This window comes from Aedes albopictus, chromosome 2 (assembly GCF_035046485.1).
Source record: "Aedes albopictus strain Foshan chromosome 2, AalbF5, whole genome shotgun sequence".
In the NCBI taxonomy this organism is placed as follows: Eukaryota; Metazoa; Arthropoda; class Insecta; order Diptera; family Culicidae; genus Aedes; species Aedes albopictus.
Window position 1 is genome coordinate 237,657,312 of NC_085137.1, and position 18,120 is coordinate 237,675,431.

Below are 18,120 nucleotides of genomic sequence, written 5' to 3' on the forward strand. Positions count from 1 at the left end.
TACCGGAGGAATGGATGGAAGGTATCGTTTGTCCCATCTACAAAAAGGGCGACAAGTTGGATTGCGGGAACTACCGCGCGATCACACTACTGAGCGCTGCCTACAAGATACTCTCTCAAATTTTATGCCGCCGTCTATCACCGATTGCAAGAGAGTTCGTGGGGCAATATCAGGCTGGATTCATGGGTGAACGCGCTACAACGGACCAGATGTTCGCCATCCGCCAGGTGTTGCAGAAATGCCGCGAATACAACGTGCCCACACATCACTTGTTCATCGATTTCAAATCGGCGTATGATACAATCGATCGAGAACAGCTATGGCAGATTATGCACGAATACGGATTCCCGGATAAACTGATACGGTTGATCAAGGCGACGATGGATCGAGTGATGTGCGTAGTTCGAGTATCAGGGACACTCTCGAGTCCCTTCGAATCTCGCAGAGGGTTACGGCAAGGTGATGGTCTTTCGTGCTTGCTGTTCAACATTGCTTTGGAGGGTGTAATACGAAGAGCGGGGATAAACACGAGTGGGACGATTTTCACGAAATCCGTTCAGCTGCTTGGTTTCGCCGATGATGTTGATATTATTGCTCGTAAATTTGAGACGATGGCGGAAACGTACATCCGACTAAAGAGTGAAGCCAGGCGAATCGGATTAGTCATTAATGTGTCGAAGACAAAGTACATGATGGCAAAGGGCTCCAGGAAGGAATCACCGCGCCCGCCACCCCGAATTCATATCGACGGTGATGAAATCGAGGCGGTTGAAGAATTCGTGTACTTGGGCTCACTGGTGACCGACGACAACGACACCAGCAGAGAAATTCAGAGGCGCATTGTGGCAGGAAATCGTGCCTACTTTGGACTCCGCAGAACTCTACGATCGAATAAAGTTCGCCGTAACACAAAGTTAACCATCTACAAAACGTTGATTAGACCGGTCGTCCTCTATGGGCACGAAACATGGACCCTACGTGCAGAGGACCAACGCGCCCTTGGAGTTTTCGAACGGAAGGTGTTGCGTACCATCTACGGCGGAGTGCAGATGGAAGACGGGACTTGGAGAAGGCGAATGAACCACGAGCTGCATCAGCTGCTGGGAGAACCAACCATCGTCCATACCGCGAAAATCGGGAGGCTACGGTGGGCGGGTCACGTCATCAGGATGTCGGATAGCAACCCGACTAAAATGGTTCTCGAGAGTCATCCGACCGGTACAAGAAGACGTGGAGCGCAGCGAGCTAGGTGGGTCGACCAAGTAGAGGACGATCTGCGGACCCTACGCAGAGTGCGGAACTGGAGACAAACAGCCATGGACCGAGTGGAATGGAGGCGGCTACTATGTACAGCAGAGGCCACCCCGGCCTTAGCCTGACCGGTAAGGTAAGGTAAGTAAGTAAAGTAAGCATTCTACCATCAACTGAACTCAACAGCAGAATCAATATTATAGTTTCAAAATTTCAACAGCCTGCCCCGTAGCATAACCTCTATTGTCCTACGATTCGCTGCTGAAATTGATCCGAAAAGCGTAACCACGGGGTCCAACTGGTGCACAGTACCTACATGGGGCACACACTATTAAAAGTAATTATCGAACCGCAAAACGGCCAGACTGTTGATAATTTATGCATGGTCGAAAGTCACGTTCCTAAATCACAGCAGCAGCAGCGACCAACGCCACCGCGTACGCTTTTGCTGGCCACTGACTGCTGCTGGCAGGAGCAAGCCTCAGTAGGTGTATCGTCACAGGCGATACACGCGCGTAGGGCTCCAAAATGCAAACTGCACTTGCAGTCAGTGAGTAGAGTGCTTACATGCAGCAGGTCCCTAAACTAGCAACAACGGGCTGTTTCGCGTGTGCCAACTGAATGCAGTTGGGTTCCCGGGCAGGTCGCTGGCCGCTAGTATGCTGCTGCCTGTGGTCCACAGGATATTGGGGTGCTGAAAATTAAAATAAAATCCGGAACACCAGTGCAGTGTGTTATGCAGTTAACAATAGAGGCCTATTGATAGGGTGAAGTGAGTTGCGACAGTTCGCCATCTGGGGTATAAAATCATGTTTAGAGGCCATTTTGGATGGGCATTCCATATTAACAGCTATTATCGGCCACTATTCTAGCCAGCTGTTGCTCAAATAGCAGCCATTGTTTGGTTATGGTTTCATTCATGGTTACAAGAGTTGCTCGTGAGTTGCTCTATAAAATATCATTTGAAAATTGTTGGTAAAATGTGAAGAATAAGAAAAATAAACTATGAATATATAAAAAAAATAGTTGGAAGTAAAAATCTAGAATGCAATGAACAAATAGAAACAACTTAAACCAAATCTTTCGAAATGGATAAATGCGAAACAAAAAAGGGTGAAAATAATAAAAAAGGAACAAGAAGTAAGTAGCTGAAAAGAAGTAAGTAGTAGAAAATAAATTTAAAAAAAAACTTGTAGGGAAATTTTTAGACAAAAGCTAGTAAATAATGGAAAAATGACGGCAGTAAAAGTGAAAACGAAAAATGGGAAATGAAAGATAGTAAGTAAATGTAAAGGCTATAAAATAAATCTAATTATCCTTGAACAATGTTTAAAAATTAAACAATATATGTGCACTGAATCTGTACAGCTATTCACCAATGTTTTCATTTCACAAAACAGTATGTTATCCTCTTAGCAAAACAACAAAATTTTCATCGTTTTTACAAAACCGCTTACTTCATTGAGCACCGGCAATTCTGCACATGCACACCATGCAGGCCAAACATTTCAATAGGTCCTATCTGCATTTGAGAGGCTCTCTTTGTTCACTTTCTCTTTCAATTATTGCAATGTAATGGTACAGTTTTCAACTACTTTTGCAGTACAAATCAAAAGACGATTGTTTTGACCCTCGTTCAATGCATGGAGATAATTATAATACAAATAAACAGCTGAGATATTACAGAAAGAGAGGGAAACCAAAGATAGCCTCTCTTCTGCAGATAGGACCTTTAGACATGTTTGGCCTGCATGATGGTTGGGATATTAGTTTGTAAATGCACTATTTTCCTCCATCTGTGTCCACTCGACGATCGATGCACTGTTCGATGCACTCATCGCGATGTAGCACATTTTCGGGTGAAGCCAATTCTCCAACCGCAAAGGGCAGTAATTAAATATCAGCTAGAAACCGGTAGGTACCCCTACCCACTACATGTGTTTATATTAATGGTATGCACGAGAGCCTCGCACCACCATCGCACCGATTTGCTGACAATTGAACACTTGATACCGGCTAATTGAAGCACTTACCAAAGGGTCGACTAATGATTCCAATTACCGACGGAAATAAGCAAAAATGTTTGAATGTCTGCCGGTGAAAGTTTGGGTAACACGTGTTAATGTCAGAGAGGCTGCATTCGTCGCCTTTTAAAGTTCTGATGTCAGTCTAGGTTTGAGGTACGGATTTTTTTTCCTCGCTTCAGCTCATGACAGACGACGTGTTCACCCGGTGCGGTGTAGCTAGATGAGATATGTAAATTTCCCCGAAAAGAATGAATAAAATAGTAATTTAATTATGCAAAAACCTTCCGTGGTCATTTCATGAAGTTTTGCTTTCGCCTTCCATTATGAGCTCTTAACATGGGTTGGCGTTTCCGATTGTAAGGGTCCTTGAGCATCCTATTCTTGAGGTTCACCATTCTGCTTTTCATCGAACAGTAGTGTGAGAAAAAAACGAACTGTTAAATTTCTCAATGGATCGTCATTCTTGTCTAACTTGAAAGAAGTTTATAATATGTATGTAAATACATTCGCAATATTTTTAATAACTGAAAGTTTACAACTCGTTCTTAAACAGTATGTTTTTTTTTGTGATTTACTAAGGAAAAGTGCTGGTCATACAAAAATCTCCTATTTTATCTAGAAAAACAAAAAAAAAAACAAGCATATTCTAGAGAAAATCCTGGCGCAATTCTTGAATGAATCCTTGAAGAGATTCATGAAGGAATCCGAGTGGAATTCCAGATAGAATCCTTGGATTAATTCGTGGAAGAATCCGCAGAGGAATTTTGGGAGGGATTCTTGGAGAAATTTCGGAACAAATTATTTGAGGAATTCCTTGAGAAATTGCTAGAAAAAATTGTAGAGGAATGCCTGGAAGAACTTCTGAATGCATAGAAATCAGTGCTGAAAATGTCATTTCGACATATCTTAAATCAACCACGTCCAGCTCATTTTAGAAGCTCAACCTGAGAATATGGTATATGCAAAATTTGTGCGGCTAGACCAGTTCTACAAGAAAGTCGCGGAGAAACCGCTCTATTTTGAATACTTAAGGTAAATGTCACGGACTACCTTCGAAAAATGCCAATTGATAATCACCATGAATATCATTGGCATTTTTCGAAGGTAGTCCGTGACATTTATTTTAAATATTCAAAAAAGGTCGGTTTTCCGGATTTTCTTGTAGAGCTGGTTTAGCCGCACAAGTTTTTCATATACCATATTCTCAGGTTGAGCTTCTAAAATGAACTGGATGTGGTTGAATTTAGATACGTCGAAATGACATTTTCAGCACTGTTAGGAATCCCTGGAGGGTTTGCTGGATAAATTTCTGAAGCCATTTCTTTGGAGATTCCTGGAGAAATGGAGGAAATTCTTGGAGGCACTTCTTGGGTACCTAATTCGTGGAAGAATTATTGGAGGTGTTCCTGAAGGAGTCCCTCAATAAATTCCTGGAGGAATGCATGGAGGAGTTTCTGGAGGATTTCCTGGAGCAATTCCTGGTGTAATTCCTGTAGCAAATTCTGGTGTAATTCCCGAAGGATATCTTGGATGAATTCCTAGAAGAATGTCTGGATGAACTCCTGCAGGAATGCGTGGAGAAGTTCCTGGACGAATTTCCGGAGGAATCTTGGAAGAATACCTAAAAGAATCCCAAGCGGAATCCCTAGAGGAATTCCTAGAGGAATCTCTATTGGAAATCCTTAAGCAATAGCCAGTAGAAAGTCGTGGAGGAATTACTGGAGAATTTCTAGGAGGAATTCCTGGAGGACTCCCTGAGAGAATTACTGTAGAATTAATTGAATCGTTAATTTAGATGTTAATTGACCAACTTTCCTTTCGATTGCTTAAAAACAATATTTCCATGCTTAATGGCTTGCAGTCAAAAAACAACCCAAAATCTCATTTTTTGCCCCATAAGCTGAGGTATAGCTCAAAGGTGTGACGTGCTGGAGCAAATCTGAGCCCGGATTCGGATTCAGCGACTCAAAATCTGTCAGAGACACATAAGTTTGCTCCTGAAACAGACCAAAAGTTATTTTTTGTTACGCTGTGTTATGGACGAATTATTGAAGAAATACTTGGATGAACTTCAAACCTTTTATTTATTCATTTATTTATTTATTTTTTTATATTTGATTTGATCCATCTGACATAAAAATTGTCTTAATGAATATAAACTTAAAAACATACTTAAAACATAAACAGCACAAAGTTAATTACGTCTAAAATATTCTACAAAACGGTTACGCAGCGTCGAAGTTTGTATATTGAAGTCGAAGATAGGAAAAACTTGGCTGAATTTCATTGTCATGTGTGTAGTCGGATCATGTTGCCGTATTATTTGAGCTACCGAGACTAACGAAACTCCTGTTACGCAGGGGCCGCTCAGGGGCGTAGATATCGATGTTTGCCAATATGTTATGCGAATCGATTTCACCTTTGAGCAATTTTGCCACAAAAGTGGCTTGCGACGCATAACGCCGGTCCTCCAGAGTATCGATCCCCAATAAACGACAGCGTTCCGCATATGGAGGCAGGTTTTCCGGATTACGCCAGGGAAGATTTCTCAGAGCATATCGCACGAATTTCTTCTGCACGGATTCAATTCGAGTTATCCAGCTTATGTGAAATGGACACCATACCACAGCAGCAAATTCCAGAATGGAACGTACCAGAGCACAGTACAGTGACTTCAAGCACAGTGGGTCTCTGAATCCTTGGCTCATCTTACGAACAAAACCAAGTTGCTTGTTTGCTCTCGAGACGATGTCGTTATAATGCACGTTGAATGTCAGCTCTTCGTCTAGCAGAACACAGAGATCACGGACACATTGCATTCGTTCTAGTGTGGCTCCGCACAGTGTATATGGGAAACGAATTGGATGTCGCTTCCTACTGAACGATATAACATGGCACTTCTCGACACTCAACGTCGAACAGTTTCTTGAGCACCACGATTCGAAGGTATTTAGTAACACCTGCAGGCAATGACAATCGTCCAATCCACTAACAACGATGTATACTTTGGCGTCATCGGCATAAAAGAGTCTGGTCCCTGGAGGAAGAATGAGAGATGCATCGTTGACGAAAAGCGAAAACAGTAGTGGTCCAAGGTTGCTCCCTTGTGGCACTCCGGATAGATTTGTGAACGGCCTCGATTCGTACGAGCCGATCTTCACACACAGCGATCGTCTGGTAAGGTATGATTCGAACCAATCAATAAAGCCAGCTGTTACACCACATTTCACAAGTTTACGGAGAAGGATTCGATGATCTACGCGGTCAAATGCTGCTTTCAAATCCAGATAAACCGCATCCACCTGCTTACCAGCATCCATGGCACGTATGCATTCGGTTGAAAAATCGACAAGGTTGGTGACGACGGATCTTTTAGGGAAGAATCCATGCTGATCTGTAGAGATGTAATGTTTGCAGCTATTGAGCAGGGAGTCGTTGATGATAATTTCAAAAACCTTCGAGCACACGCATAGTGAAGTAATGCCACGATAATTACTCACGCCACGCTTATCACCTTTTTTGAAAATTGGAAAAGATAAGATCTTTTCCAACTGCTCGGGAATACACACTGCCTTAGAGAGCGATTGAAAAGGATTGTCAGCGGTATTTGCAAAGCTGAACATTTCTTCAAAAGGGCTGCAGGGATTCCATCTGGTCCTGGGCTGTATGAAGACTTCAGCTTTGATACTGCTCCTGTTACATCCTGCTCTGAAACCACAAACATGTCGTAGCTGAAGGCGTCACGTGGAGTATCTTGTAAGGCAAGCTCAACCTGCGCAGGCCCAGCTACAAAATCGTTGAAGGCGCGATTGAACTGTGCAGCAAAAAGTTCACATTTATCGGCGGCACAGTTGGCTGTTACCTCATCAAGGTACATCGATGTTGGTAGGCCGTCTTCATTTCTTTTGGAGTTCACGAATGACCAAAAACGTTTCGGATTGGTTCGGAGGCTCTGCTCTGTTCGAAACTTATAGCGAGAATACAAAAACGCGTTGTAGCTCCTGTATTCTCGAGTTGTCCTGTTCAAATCTAGTTTAGCTTGTTGTGATCGATGATTACAATAGTAACGCAAAGCAGAAGATCGGCGGCGTTTCAGCAGACGAAGTCGACCATTGGACCAAGGCGGTTTGCTGGGCGGCCGTCGCGGCGGGACATGTGTCGTAACTGCTTGCAGCACGGAGTTAGTGAAGAATCCAAAAGCCTCGTCAATATCTCCCATTAACTCGAGCTGACTCCAGTTGACTTGCATCAGTTCTGCATTCAAAGACTCGAAATCAGCTTTTCGAAAGTTGTACCCAGTATAGTCGAGTAACGTATCACGTGCAATCGGTATGGGACAAGAGACTTGGACCTCAATCGCTGGATGATGATTGTCAAGCGCTGTCAACGCTACACCGGCTTCGGAAAGCGAAATATTCTGCAAAACTGCGTCATTAACGAGAACGAGATCGAGTGTCGAGTTGCTACTGTTAACTACTGTATTAACCTGGAAAAGCCCATGGAAACAGAATCCGTCCAACAGTGCCGAACTCGAAGGACACAGCCGAGAACGATGCAGATCTACCGAAAGCTGATTGTCTATATCCGCGGACCAGTGGACATGCGACAGATTGTAATCGCCGAACTGGAGCACCAAGTCATTATCCGACAGGTTGTTGTGGACAGCAGCTATAGAGTCGATGTGACGATGAATGACATCAAGGTCGTTTTTTCGATCTGGCGGGAGGTAAAACACACCGATGCTTACGTTGTTAGCAGGCAGTATGACCTTTACCCAAACTTGTTCCAATCGGTCACTAACGGGCGCCGGGTCCAACGAGCAATTTAAATGTGAAGAAACAGCTATCAAAACTCCTCCACCCCTTGACTTGTTGCTATTATGTGCGCTACGGTCTGTTCTGAATACAGAGTAATCAGCCCCGAATAGTTGTGAAGAAAAAACACGATCATCTAGCCAGGTCTCGGTTAGCACAATCACGTCGTAATCCAGCTCACTGACGGTCAAGAAGAAGTCTTCGATTTTCGTGCGCAGTCCTCGAACGTTTTGGTAGTAGATGCGCAGATTGCCTGAGCGGTGGAAGCCCGGTTCCTCAGTGTCAACTACATGGCCAGGGCGACTGTGTTGACACTGGCGGCAGGGCTCGACTGAGTTGGACGGATGGGAGGATTCCATAATGTCATGGAGCGTACGTCCTGGTGGCGAGGGTTCGGTGCTAGGAGCGGAAGACAGGTCACTGCGCGAAGCGATACTAACACAAGGGTACTTGCCTAGCGAGGCACGGTGGAAGCCCCGTTCCACAGTCTCAACTACAGGACCAGGACGGCTGTGTTGACGCTGGCGGCAAGGCTCGACTGAGTTGGACGGGTCGGGGGCTTCCATAATGCCATGGTGCGTGCGTCCTGGTGAGTCACATGCTGAAGTCGATGGAGTGTGTTCCAGTGGTCTAGGTGATACATAAACGGATCGTCGTGTGGTGGTTGATGTCCGGTTTAATTTTTTGAGAAGTGTACGAACTCTTTTAAACGAATGCCAACAGGCCAGGATGATGGCTCCAGAGCTAATTCCTTGAGATCAGGATCTAATCCGATTTTGTAGGACACAAATGTCAAAGTGGTCACGTCTTTTCCTTTCGGAACAAGGCGTGTAACCTCGGCACCATCAGACATATTCAGGCAACGCAAAACTATTTTCTGCACATCGCTATCTGTTATTAATGGATTCAAACCCGTCATGTACAACCAAAACTTGTTAGGAGCCGTGGCTTGCGTGATGGATGGCACAGAGAGTTGGATCTCGCTGAGATCGATCGTCTTCGTACCATTTACAGCGGGCACAGGTACATCCAGTCTACGATCTTCTCGACGTCGTTTAACACCCAGTCTTGGCCATGCTGACGGTGAGGAAACAACAAGTGATTGGGACGGCAGAGTTGACTGACCGGTAAAATTATCGATTTTCTGGCTGAGTTTTTCGACTACTGTGAACAACTCTTGCACTTGTTTTGGTACATCGGAAAGTGGTAGCATTGCGTCAGGTTGACGGTTGTGGTTGTCAGCAAGATAGGCTTGAACCGAACGACCGTTTAGTTCATTTTTACAAGGAGGACAAAAAAACATTGCCTTCCCTGATTGAAACGCGCCTTTCGTGGTGCGCGCGTTTAATCCACTGCAATGTTGGTTGAAGTGTAACGATGCCTCACAGAAACCACAACGAATAGGCTCAAGATCGTTAATCTCCAGTTTGCATTCGCCACATTGTGGTTTTTCCATGGTTTCACACTCCCACCAGGCTTGGTATTAAAATAGAACACCGGTGGAGATACTCTAATATCGCAAGATGCAATTCACAGTGAAACGCAGTATAGCAGTAATGGGAATCGCAATGAAACGCAGTATAGCACGGATGCAATGCACGATGAACACAGTATAGCAGATGAAAGATGGTGATCGATCTAATCTTTATCACCGTGCAGCTGTAGCCACGAAATGAACGGGATTCTCGATGAACACTAGCTTTACTGTCGAGTATTTATGCTGATAACACGATACAACACTTAAATAATGTATTTCAACACAAACGTATATTTTAAGTCGATGCAAAACCGGTACAAAAACGAACGAAGTTAAGAGCGATAAAAAACAACAATCACTTATGCACAGGGCTGGTAGTGATTATTTAGGACGCGTGTTGTTGTAAAAAGTACAACACATGGACAGTATGTGGAATATTTTATTAGCTAGGCGATCTATTAACACCAAAATGGTACTGTTTAGTTTCTTACTAATTCCTTTCATAGTGGATCGACTCCTACCAAGATGACAGCGTTACAAAGTAGACCACGAGCATATATAATTTCTTCTATATGGCGGTACGATCAATTATCTCGCGTATATGTCAACAGTTTTCTCAATTCTCTATTCGGCTCGATTTTTAAACTTGAAGATATCAACTGTTTAGAACTGAAAATTATCTAATTAGTATGAAACATCGGAACAAAAGACCCAATGTAAAGGATGCAGCTAAATGACACTACCTGAACGACATAAGATGCACAAGCCACTGTTACGACATGCGATATTTCCATATGCAGATTATTTGAAAGTTTAGTGTGTTTGGTAACGTTGATTAATAGGTGAAGGACTGACACGTCATCGGTAGATTATCTCTGTACTTTGCCACTAGTTGGCGCTAGTGGACTTGAAATTATTATAACTCGTATATCTTAGGATCCCGATCACTTGGAAAGATAATGTCTTTGGCAAAGTTGTTTGGCATAATAAGAATAACCAGATTTAGTTTAATTTGATGTTCATTAGGGGTCGTTCATATCCTACGTTGACTGTAGGTGGAGAGGCAATGATCTGGCAAAAGTCAAATTTTGTATGGATAAAAGTCTACGAGGAGGAGGTGGAAACTGAGATGACCAGAAATGAGGAAATGATCAGAAATGAGAAGTGAAATGAGGATTATACGCAGCTAAATATGTAATAGTTTTCATGGAAAAATTGCTGAACACGACAAAAAATATCGAAAAATATGTCCGCACGATTGTTTGGTTACAGTAATTGTAATCAACATCCTCACTAACTTCAATAAAACTGACTTTAACTGCCTGTACCAATTTTTCTAGCATTACCTATATTCTGTTTGTTAACAAAAATAACAACTTGTTTATATTTTGCTTATACGTTTTTCTAGCACACTTTAAAAGAAGTCCATTTTTTTAATGCAAACTTTAAGTGGATTGGTTAGTAGCAGAAGCAGTCATCGCAGTCACGATTCGTGAAAGTTTTGTTATGAAGAAAAAAAAAAACTGTTGTTCCGTTGAGTCATTTGCTGGACAATTTCAAGTAATCTTCGAAAATGTAAGTAAGTGTAACATTAGTGAACAAAATTCGTAAATATGAGTATATTTCGAAAAATCAACCTCGAGGGAGGCGGAAATTGCAAAAGCGTATACTGGAAGAGGAGGACCAAGCTTCTTGCCACGAAAGCGATGATGATTTGAGTGATGAAGCGATCAACGAAAACATTTTGGGAACTGATTCGGAAGAAGAAGGTTCCGAAGATGGCGGAAATGTGCAAATTTCCTTTTCGGTAAAGATGGGGTCTGCAAAATCAATGACGGAGCCAGTATAAAAACCATCAAGAACGAAAGCAAAAATTATTGTCAACATCTGATCAGGACCTGAACAAGGGGTAGCAAGCGAATCAGACAGAACTATGCTCTTTTTTGGCACAGTTCACATTTCCAATGATTGATGAAATCGTAAACTACACAAAGGTTGTAATAAGGGGAAAAGGAGAACAGTTCAATCGAAATACAGATTGCGAAGAAACAACTCGTTAAGAATTTATGGCAGTACTGGAAGTTTTGTTTCTTATTGGAACAAGGAAGGGCCATCATACGAATGTACGAGAGCTATGGGCTTCTTATGGCTCAGGCATGCCTATATGATGTGCGTCAATGAGCTAAAGAGGTTCTTGTTTCTACTGCCAAGCATTAGGTTCGACGATAAAAACACTCGTGAAGATAGCAAGAAGCAAGATAAGTTGGCAGCAATCCGAACTATATTCGATCTGATTGTAGAGAAGATCAAGAGCACGTATAATATTTGCACTGAACCAATCACAATAGATGAAATCGTGAAATGCTGCATCCATTCAGAGGACGGTGCTCATGGATTCAATATATTCTGAGTAAACCTGCAAAGTATGGGCTGAAGTTTTTCGCGATGTGTGATGCCAATACCTTCTTTACAAATAACCTACACGGAGAGACGAAACTACCCAAAAGTGAGGTCTTTCCGCCCAACTTCGGGGTTGCGTGCGTCAAGCCAATTTTGAGTTGATGGGATCGATGTTTTTGTTGGATTGTTCCCGCTTGCTTTCATGTGAAAAAAATACCTAATTTTAAGTTTTTTCCACCCAATCGAAATTTTGACTAGGTTGTATTCACTCAAATTTGAGTACTGTGCTAGAAACTCAGTGTTGGCTTGACGCACGGAACTGCAAAAGTTGGGGTGTTTTTCTCTTCACTCTCTGACAACAATAGAAAGAGCGCATGAAAAGGGAGATGAAAAAGAACTCAAAATTGAGTTTAAAAGTACCTAATTTTGAGTTTTTCAGTTTCTCCGTGTAGAGGTTTATGTTGTAATTCAGCTCAATGGACCATACGCTTCATCGAATTCTCCGAAGTACATCATGGAAAGGCTAACTACTCCTATCCACGGATCTCGGCGTACCTTCACCACAGACAACTGGTATACCAGTATTCCTCTGGCGGATTCACTGTTCCTCGATTAATGTTTGATTAATCTCTCAGTTCGTATTCGGGATACTGTAACCGATAACACATGTTTCGGTGGCACTCGCGTTCTTTTCGCAAGTTACTCGGTATTTCCGTCTAATTTATCCGTATAAGTGACATCAATTAGTGCTTTTCGGAACACAGAACAATAACCGGTGCATTGAAAGTGTTAAGAAATATAGTTAAGTGCAGTAAACTATAAAATACTGCAGACGCGATTGTGTCTCACAAGCAATTGAGCTTGATATTGTGTTTGTGCTTCGCTTTCTATTGTACGGTTTACTAAACGCTTGTATAGTGGTATTGACCCGAGTGCAAGTTGAGAACAAAAATCGCAATCGCTGAAAATAGAAGAAGAAAAAACAAAAGTGAAGTGGACTATTTAATCGGCCTGGCCTGATGGCCGGGTTACAGCCTGGCCCCCGAGGGAGCGGCTTAATGACCCTGGCGGATCGCTTGGAGCAAGAAGACAGCCAGACTGGATGTTGAGCGAAGATGAGTTAGGGCAAACTATGGTTCTACTAATGCGTCGTAAGCAAGATGTATCCCAAACTGAAGGAGCTGGCAGTAATCAGCATAACCCACTCCCAAATCCGTTCATCATCAGTGCGTCGATTGACATAGCACTCGGTTCAAGTGAGTCTCCGAAAGTCACGATTAGTAAGGAAGGTAGAGGAACTCGATATCTCCTTCGCACTGCTCGAAGACTGCCATGGACAAATTATGCCAAATGTCGCAACTAACCGATGGTACGGCCGTCGAAGTTTTTTCCCACCCTACGCTGAACGTCGTACAAGGGATCGTATACGAGGCAGATTCTACAGATGTTGATGAAGATAGTCTTCTGAAATACCTGCAGCCCCAGGGAGTGAAATCCGTGCGCCGAATCACCAAGCGGATCAACGGAACTGTGCGTAATACCCCACTGGTAGTGATAGCATTTCATGGAACCATTTTGCCTGAAATCTTACTATTTGGTAAGCTCCGAGTACCTGTGGATCCATACTATCCAGCACCAATGATTTGTTTCAATTGCGGTACCTACGGACACCCACGTAAATTCTGCGGGCAGACGGGTGTTTGTCTTCAATGCTCCCAAACACACGATCTAGTGGATGGAGAAAAATGCACCAATGCACCCTACTGCAAGAACTGTGAAGGCCCGCACTCGGTAACCTCCCGTGCATGCCAGAAGTACAAGGATGAAAAGAACATCATCTGCATGAAGATTGACCGTAATATTTCCGCCGCAGAAGCCCGTAAAATCTATTTTGCGGAGAAACAGAAGGAAACAATGGCAAGTGAGATTCAAAAGAGACTAGACCAAGTTGAATCTGCTAAGGACAAAATAATCGCTGAGTTACGTGCCGAAATTGAATTATTGAAATCCCAACTGTCCACCATCCTTAGTGAAAAATCAAAGACCACCAGTGAAGAACCTAAAGAACAACAGCAGTTGGTCAAACCAACAACAAGCCCTTCAGAATCTAACCAGACCGTACAAAGAATGTCGCGAAAGGACCAAGGCTTCAAATCACCACCAACCATCGCACGTAAAACGGCAAAGAAAAACGACAGTGACTATTTCAAACCTGACTACGAAAGGCGAACACGAAGCAAAAGTAGGAAACATGCCATGGAACTCTCTCCAACTGAAACCAACCCAAAAAACATCAAACGTCCTTCCCTCACACCAGAGCCAGGCGGAAGAACCATTGAAATAGACGAGTGAGCATAAAAACAGATAAATTCCTCAAATTTATTCTCAATACCAACGACCCCGCAATTCCCATGGATAAGTTAACGGATACCCGAAGAAACTCTCTCCAGTCTAGACAAAACAGAAACGGCTCCCCAATGGACAATGAATCGGAATACTATTTGGTACTACAGCAAAGAACGAGAAACCCTCTACCAAGCAATGCGTTATCTAATGCTAGCATCTACGACCAGTTGTACAATCTTCAAGTCGTACCCTGCATGTCGTCGAAAGCAACATTCATCGAAACATCTGATTCGCCAAGAGCGAGGCCTTCCACGCCGACCCTGACCAGGGATGTTCCGAGTTCGCTCGATGAGCCTCTGGCGGCAGTCGGCGTGGATTGCCCAACACCAAGGGCAAGTATTCTTCATTCAATTGTTAACAGTTGCCCTATGCAATCTACCTCAAAACACTACGTTTCAGCAACTCTACTCCCGAACGTTGTGGTACGCAACACCCCCATACTCAACAAAAGCAACAAATTACCCAGTTCACCGCAGACATCACCATTAACGAAAGGAACTGACCTACCTGATTCGCCAAGCGCGAGGCCCTCCACGCCGACCCTGACCAGGGATGTTCCGGGTTCACTCGATGAGCCTCTGGCGGCAGTCGGCGTGGACTGCCCTTCATCAAGGGCAAGTATTTCTGAATTAATAACAAAACGATTCCAAACGCATCGTTCTTCAAAACATTACATTTCAGTACCCCAGCCTCCGATTGCTGTTGTATGCAACCCTCTACACCGTTCGTCGCAGATGCCATCAAAAGCAACAAACTTCGAACTATCTGATTCGCCAAGAGCGAGGCCCTCCACGCCGACCCTGACCAGGGATGTTCCGGGTTCGCTCGATGAGCCTCTGGCGGCAGTCGGCGTGGAATGCCCCCCACCAAGGGCAAGTATTCATAAATCCGTTACAAGTTTCCCAATGCACCGTACTGCAAAACAATACGTTTCAGACACCAATCAACGGTACCAGTCACGCTTCGCCACGATGGAAGTCGAAACGATCACGGAAGTTCAGCTAAATACATCGTATCAGCAAACAAGGGGAAAGGAGACGGCAACCCACAACGACGAACAAACTCCAAGTGGCAGCAGGATCCATCGCAGTGACAGTTCACTAGACAACATTTCAAGGAACTCCCAACCAGCACCATCTCCAACGAGAACACACAGTACATTTGACGGGACATCAGGTAAGCGTCGTAGAATTGCGATGCAATGGAACATCAACGGCTTATATCGGAACCTAAGCGACCTAGACGTTCTGACCAAGGATCATTTACCAACAGTTTTGGCAATACAAGAACACCACCTTCGCCCGAACGCTACACGTGATCTGGCTCCTTTGCTCCGTGGTCGATACACGTGGCGTACGACGAACGGTAGCAACATTTTCCAAGGATCCGCTATTGCCGTGCGTATAGATGAACCGTATTCAAACATCCCATTGGACACTCCAATGCTTGCATTGGCAACAAAACTCGAGGGTAGATTCCGTTGTACCGTAATTAGCATCTATGTCCCAGTTCAGCCCTATCCAACTTTCGAACATGACTTCGACCACATGATCTCCAAACTTGAGCCCCCTCTACTAATTCTAGGGGACTTTAACGCACACCATGCGACATGGGGTGCGTCACGAGATGATCCAAGAGGCAGAGCAATTATGCGCGTCTGCGAAAAATACGATTTAATTGTATTAAATGATGGAAGCGACACGTACATCAGTGGGCAAAGAAGAGCCGCTATTGATTTGACAATTTGCTCCAGCAGTGTTGTTAATCAACTTCGCTGGCATATTCACCACGATCCTGCAGGAAGTGACCATTACCCTATAGAAATTCTTGGCAACGATAGTCCTCCTATCATCGGACGAAGACGACGTTGGCTATTCGATCGAGCAGACTGGGCAGCCTTTGAGACTAGCATCGATAGTAAAATAGATAAAAACCAAGAGTATTCTGCGATGGAATTAGGAAAAATCATTGCCGAAACAGCTAAAGAGCACATCCCACGTACCAAAAGCATACCAGGAAGACAAGCTGTTCCATGGTGGAGCGACGAGGTCAAAACCGCAATAAAATCGCGTAGAAAGGCGTTGCGTGCGTGGAAACGCACAACACCTGACGATCCAAATCGTGACTTGAAGAAAAAACAATGGTTTGAAGCAAGAAAAGTATGCAGATCGGTAGTAAAGCAAGCTAAAGAAATATCGTGGCAACAGTTTGTTGACGGTATTAGTCCTCAATCAACAACTCAGGAAGTTTGGCAACGACTGAATGCCTTGCGAGGAAAGAAACGCTTTTCGGGTTTTCAACTGAAAGTTGATGGACAACATACAGATAATCCGAAGGCAGTCGCAGACGAATTGGGAAAATACTTTAGCGCTATTTCATCTTCTGCGCTGTACTCAGAATCATTTTTAAAAAGGAAAACTAAAGTCGAAACCAATCCAACAATATTCTCCCATAACCCAACCGCTGCTAATGAACCATACAACACGCCTTTCTCTATGGCAGAGCTTCTTTGGGCTCTTGATCATGCCACGGGAAAATCCTGCGGACCAGATTTGGTAGCATACCCGATGCTCAAGAGACTCCCCATCTTTGTGAAGCAAAAACTTCTTGACAGCTACAACCGACTATGGACTACTGGATGCTTTCCGGATGAGTGGAAAAACAGCACGATCATTCCAATACCAAAAACAGGAACAAGATCAAAGGAAGTGCAAGATTTCCGTCCCATCAGCTTAACTAGCTGCAACGGAAAGATTATTGAACGCATGATCAATCGTCGTTTGGTGACATGTCTTAGGGAAAGAAATCTTCTTGATTCTCGGCAACACGCCTTTTGTCAAGGCCGTGGTACATCAACATACATGGCAGACCTAGGTAACACACTGGATAAAGCGATGAACGAAAACTTGCACATCGACATAGCTACTCTGGATCTTTCCTAAGCGTACAATCGGGTGTGGCGCGAAGGAGTTCTCCGTCAACTTAAAGAATGGGGATTTGAGGGAAATCTGCCCCTATTCATCCAATCCTTTCTATCGCATCGTAGTTTCCAAGTATCTATCGGCCATCAGCTTTCACGCACCTATACGGAAGAAAACGGAGTTCCTCAAGGATCTGTTCTGGCAGTATCACTGTTCTTGATCGCTATGGAGTCTCTCTTCAAATGTCTCCCCAAAGATGTGCAAATATTTGTATATGCAGATGACATAGTGTTAGTTGTTGTCGGAAAAAACGCTACTAGAATCCGTATCAAACTTCAAGCAGCCATTAGAGCAGTTGCAAGATGGGCAAACTCCGTTGGATTTCAAATGGCTGCCGAAAAATGCTCGATCTCCCATATTTGTAACCATCGGCATAATCCTTGGTCCAGAGAAGTCACGGTCGACGGTACACGGATCCCGTACAAAAAGGTCGTCAAAATACTTGGAGTATTCTTTGACCGACTCCTCTCGTTCAACTACCACTTTGAGCATGTAAGAACTGAATTGCAAAAAAGAAACAGTCTAATACAAACGATTAGCCGGTGCCAATCCACTAGCAATCGCAACACAATTATGAACGTTGGTAAAAGCTTAATTTTGTCAAAAATGTTCTATGGAGTAGAAATAACAAGTCGCAATTCCGATCAGTTCAAAAAAGCGCTTTCGCCATTTTACAATAAAATGGTTCGGGAAGCATCTGGGGTTCTCCCGTCATCGCCATTAAAATCATTGTGCGCTGAGGCCGGAGTTCTTCCTTTTGAACA

The 18,120-nt window shown here is 43.7% G+C and overlaps 2 protein-coding genes across 2 annotated transcripts; one reads left to right on the forward strand and one right to left on the reverse strand.

The window, feature by feature from the left end:
- Positions 1–1,831: 1,831 nt before the first annotated feature.
- On the reverse strand, positions 1,832–8,658 carry LOC134286403 (uncharacterized). The gene is made up of 2 exons (XM_062848015.1): positions 6,979–8,658; positions 1,832–1,945 (listed from the first exon to the last, which is right to left on the reverse strand). The coding sequence occupies exons 1-2, from the start codon at positions 8,656–8,658 to the stop codon at positions 1,832–1,834; spliced, it is 1,794 nt and encodes a 597-aa protein (XP_062703999.1).
- A 5,788-nt stretch (positions 8,659–14,446) lies between these two features.
- LOC134286404 (mucin-7-like) lies at positions 14,447–15,380 on the forward strand. The gene is made up of 4 exons (XM_062848016.1): positions 14,447–14,711; positions 14,775–14,993; positions 15,057–15,247; positions 15,312–15,380. The coding sequence occupies exons 1-4, from the start codon at positions 14,447–14,449 to the stop codon at positions 15,378–15,380; spliced, it is 744 nt and encodes a 247-aa protein (XP_062704000.1).
- The last annotated feature ends 2,740 nt before the right edge of the window (positions 15,381–18,120 follow it).

What these genes read in the sequence shown, in the direction of transcription:
- LOC134286404 (XM_062848016.1), top strand. Translation starts at nt 14,447, where the DNA reads ATGGACAATGAATCGGAATACTATTTGGTACTACAGCAAAGAACGAGA. An exon ending in TTGCCCAACACCAAGGGCAA is followed by an intron (nt 14,712 to 14,774) that starts GTATTCTTCATT and finishes ACTACGTTTCAG; the next exon opens with CAACTCTACTCCCGAACGTT. An exon ending in TGGAATGCCCCCCACCAAGG is followed by an intron (nt 15,248 to 15,311) that starts GCAAGTATTCAT and finishes AATACGTTTCAG; the next exon opens with ACACCAATCAACGGTACCAG.
- LOC134286403 (XM_062848015.1), bottom strand. Translation starts at nt 8,658, where the DNA reads ATGGAAGCCCCCGACCCGTCCAACTCAGTCGAGCCTTGCCGCCAGCGT. An exon ending in TTGTGGTTTCAGAGCAGGAT is followed by an intron (nt 1,946 to 6,978) that starts GTAACAGGAGCA and finishes TTTAATTTTCAG; the next exon opens with CACCCCAATATCCTGTGGAC.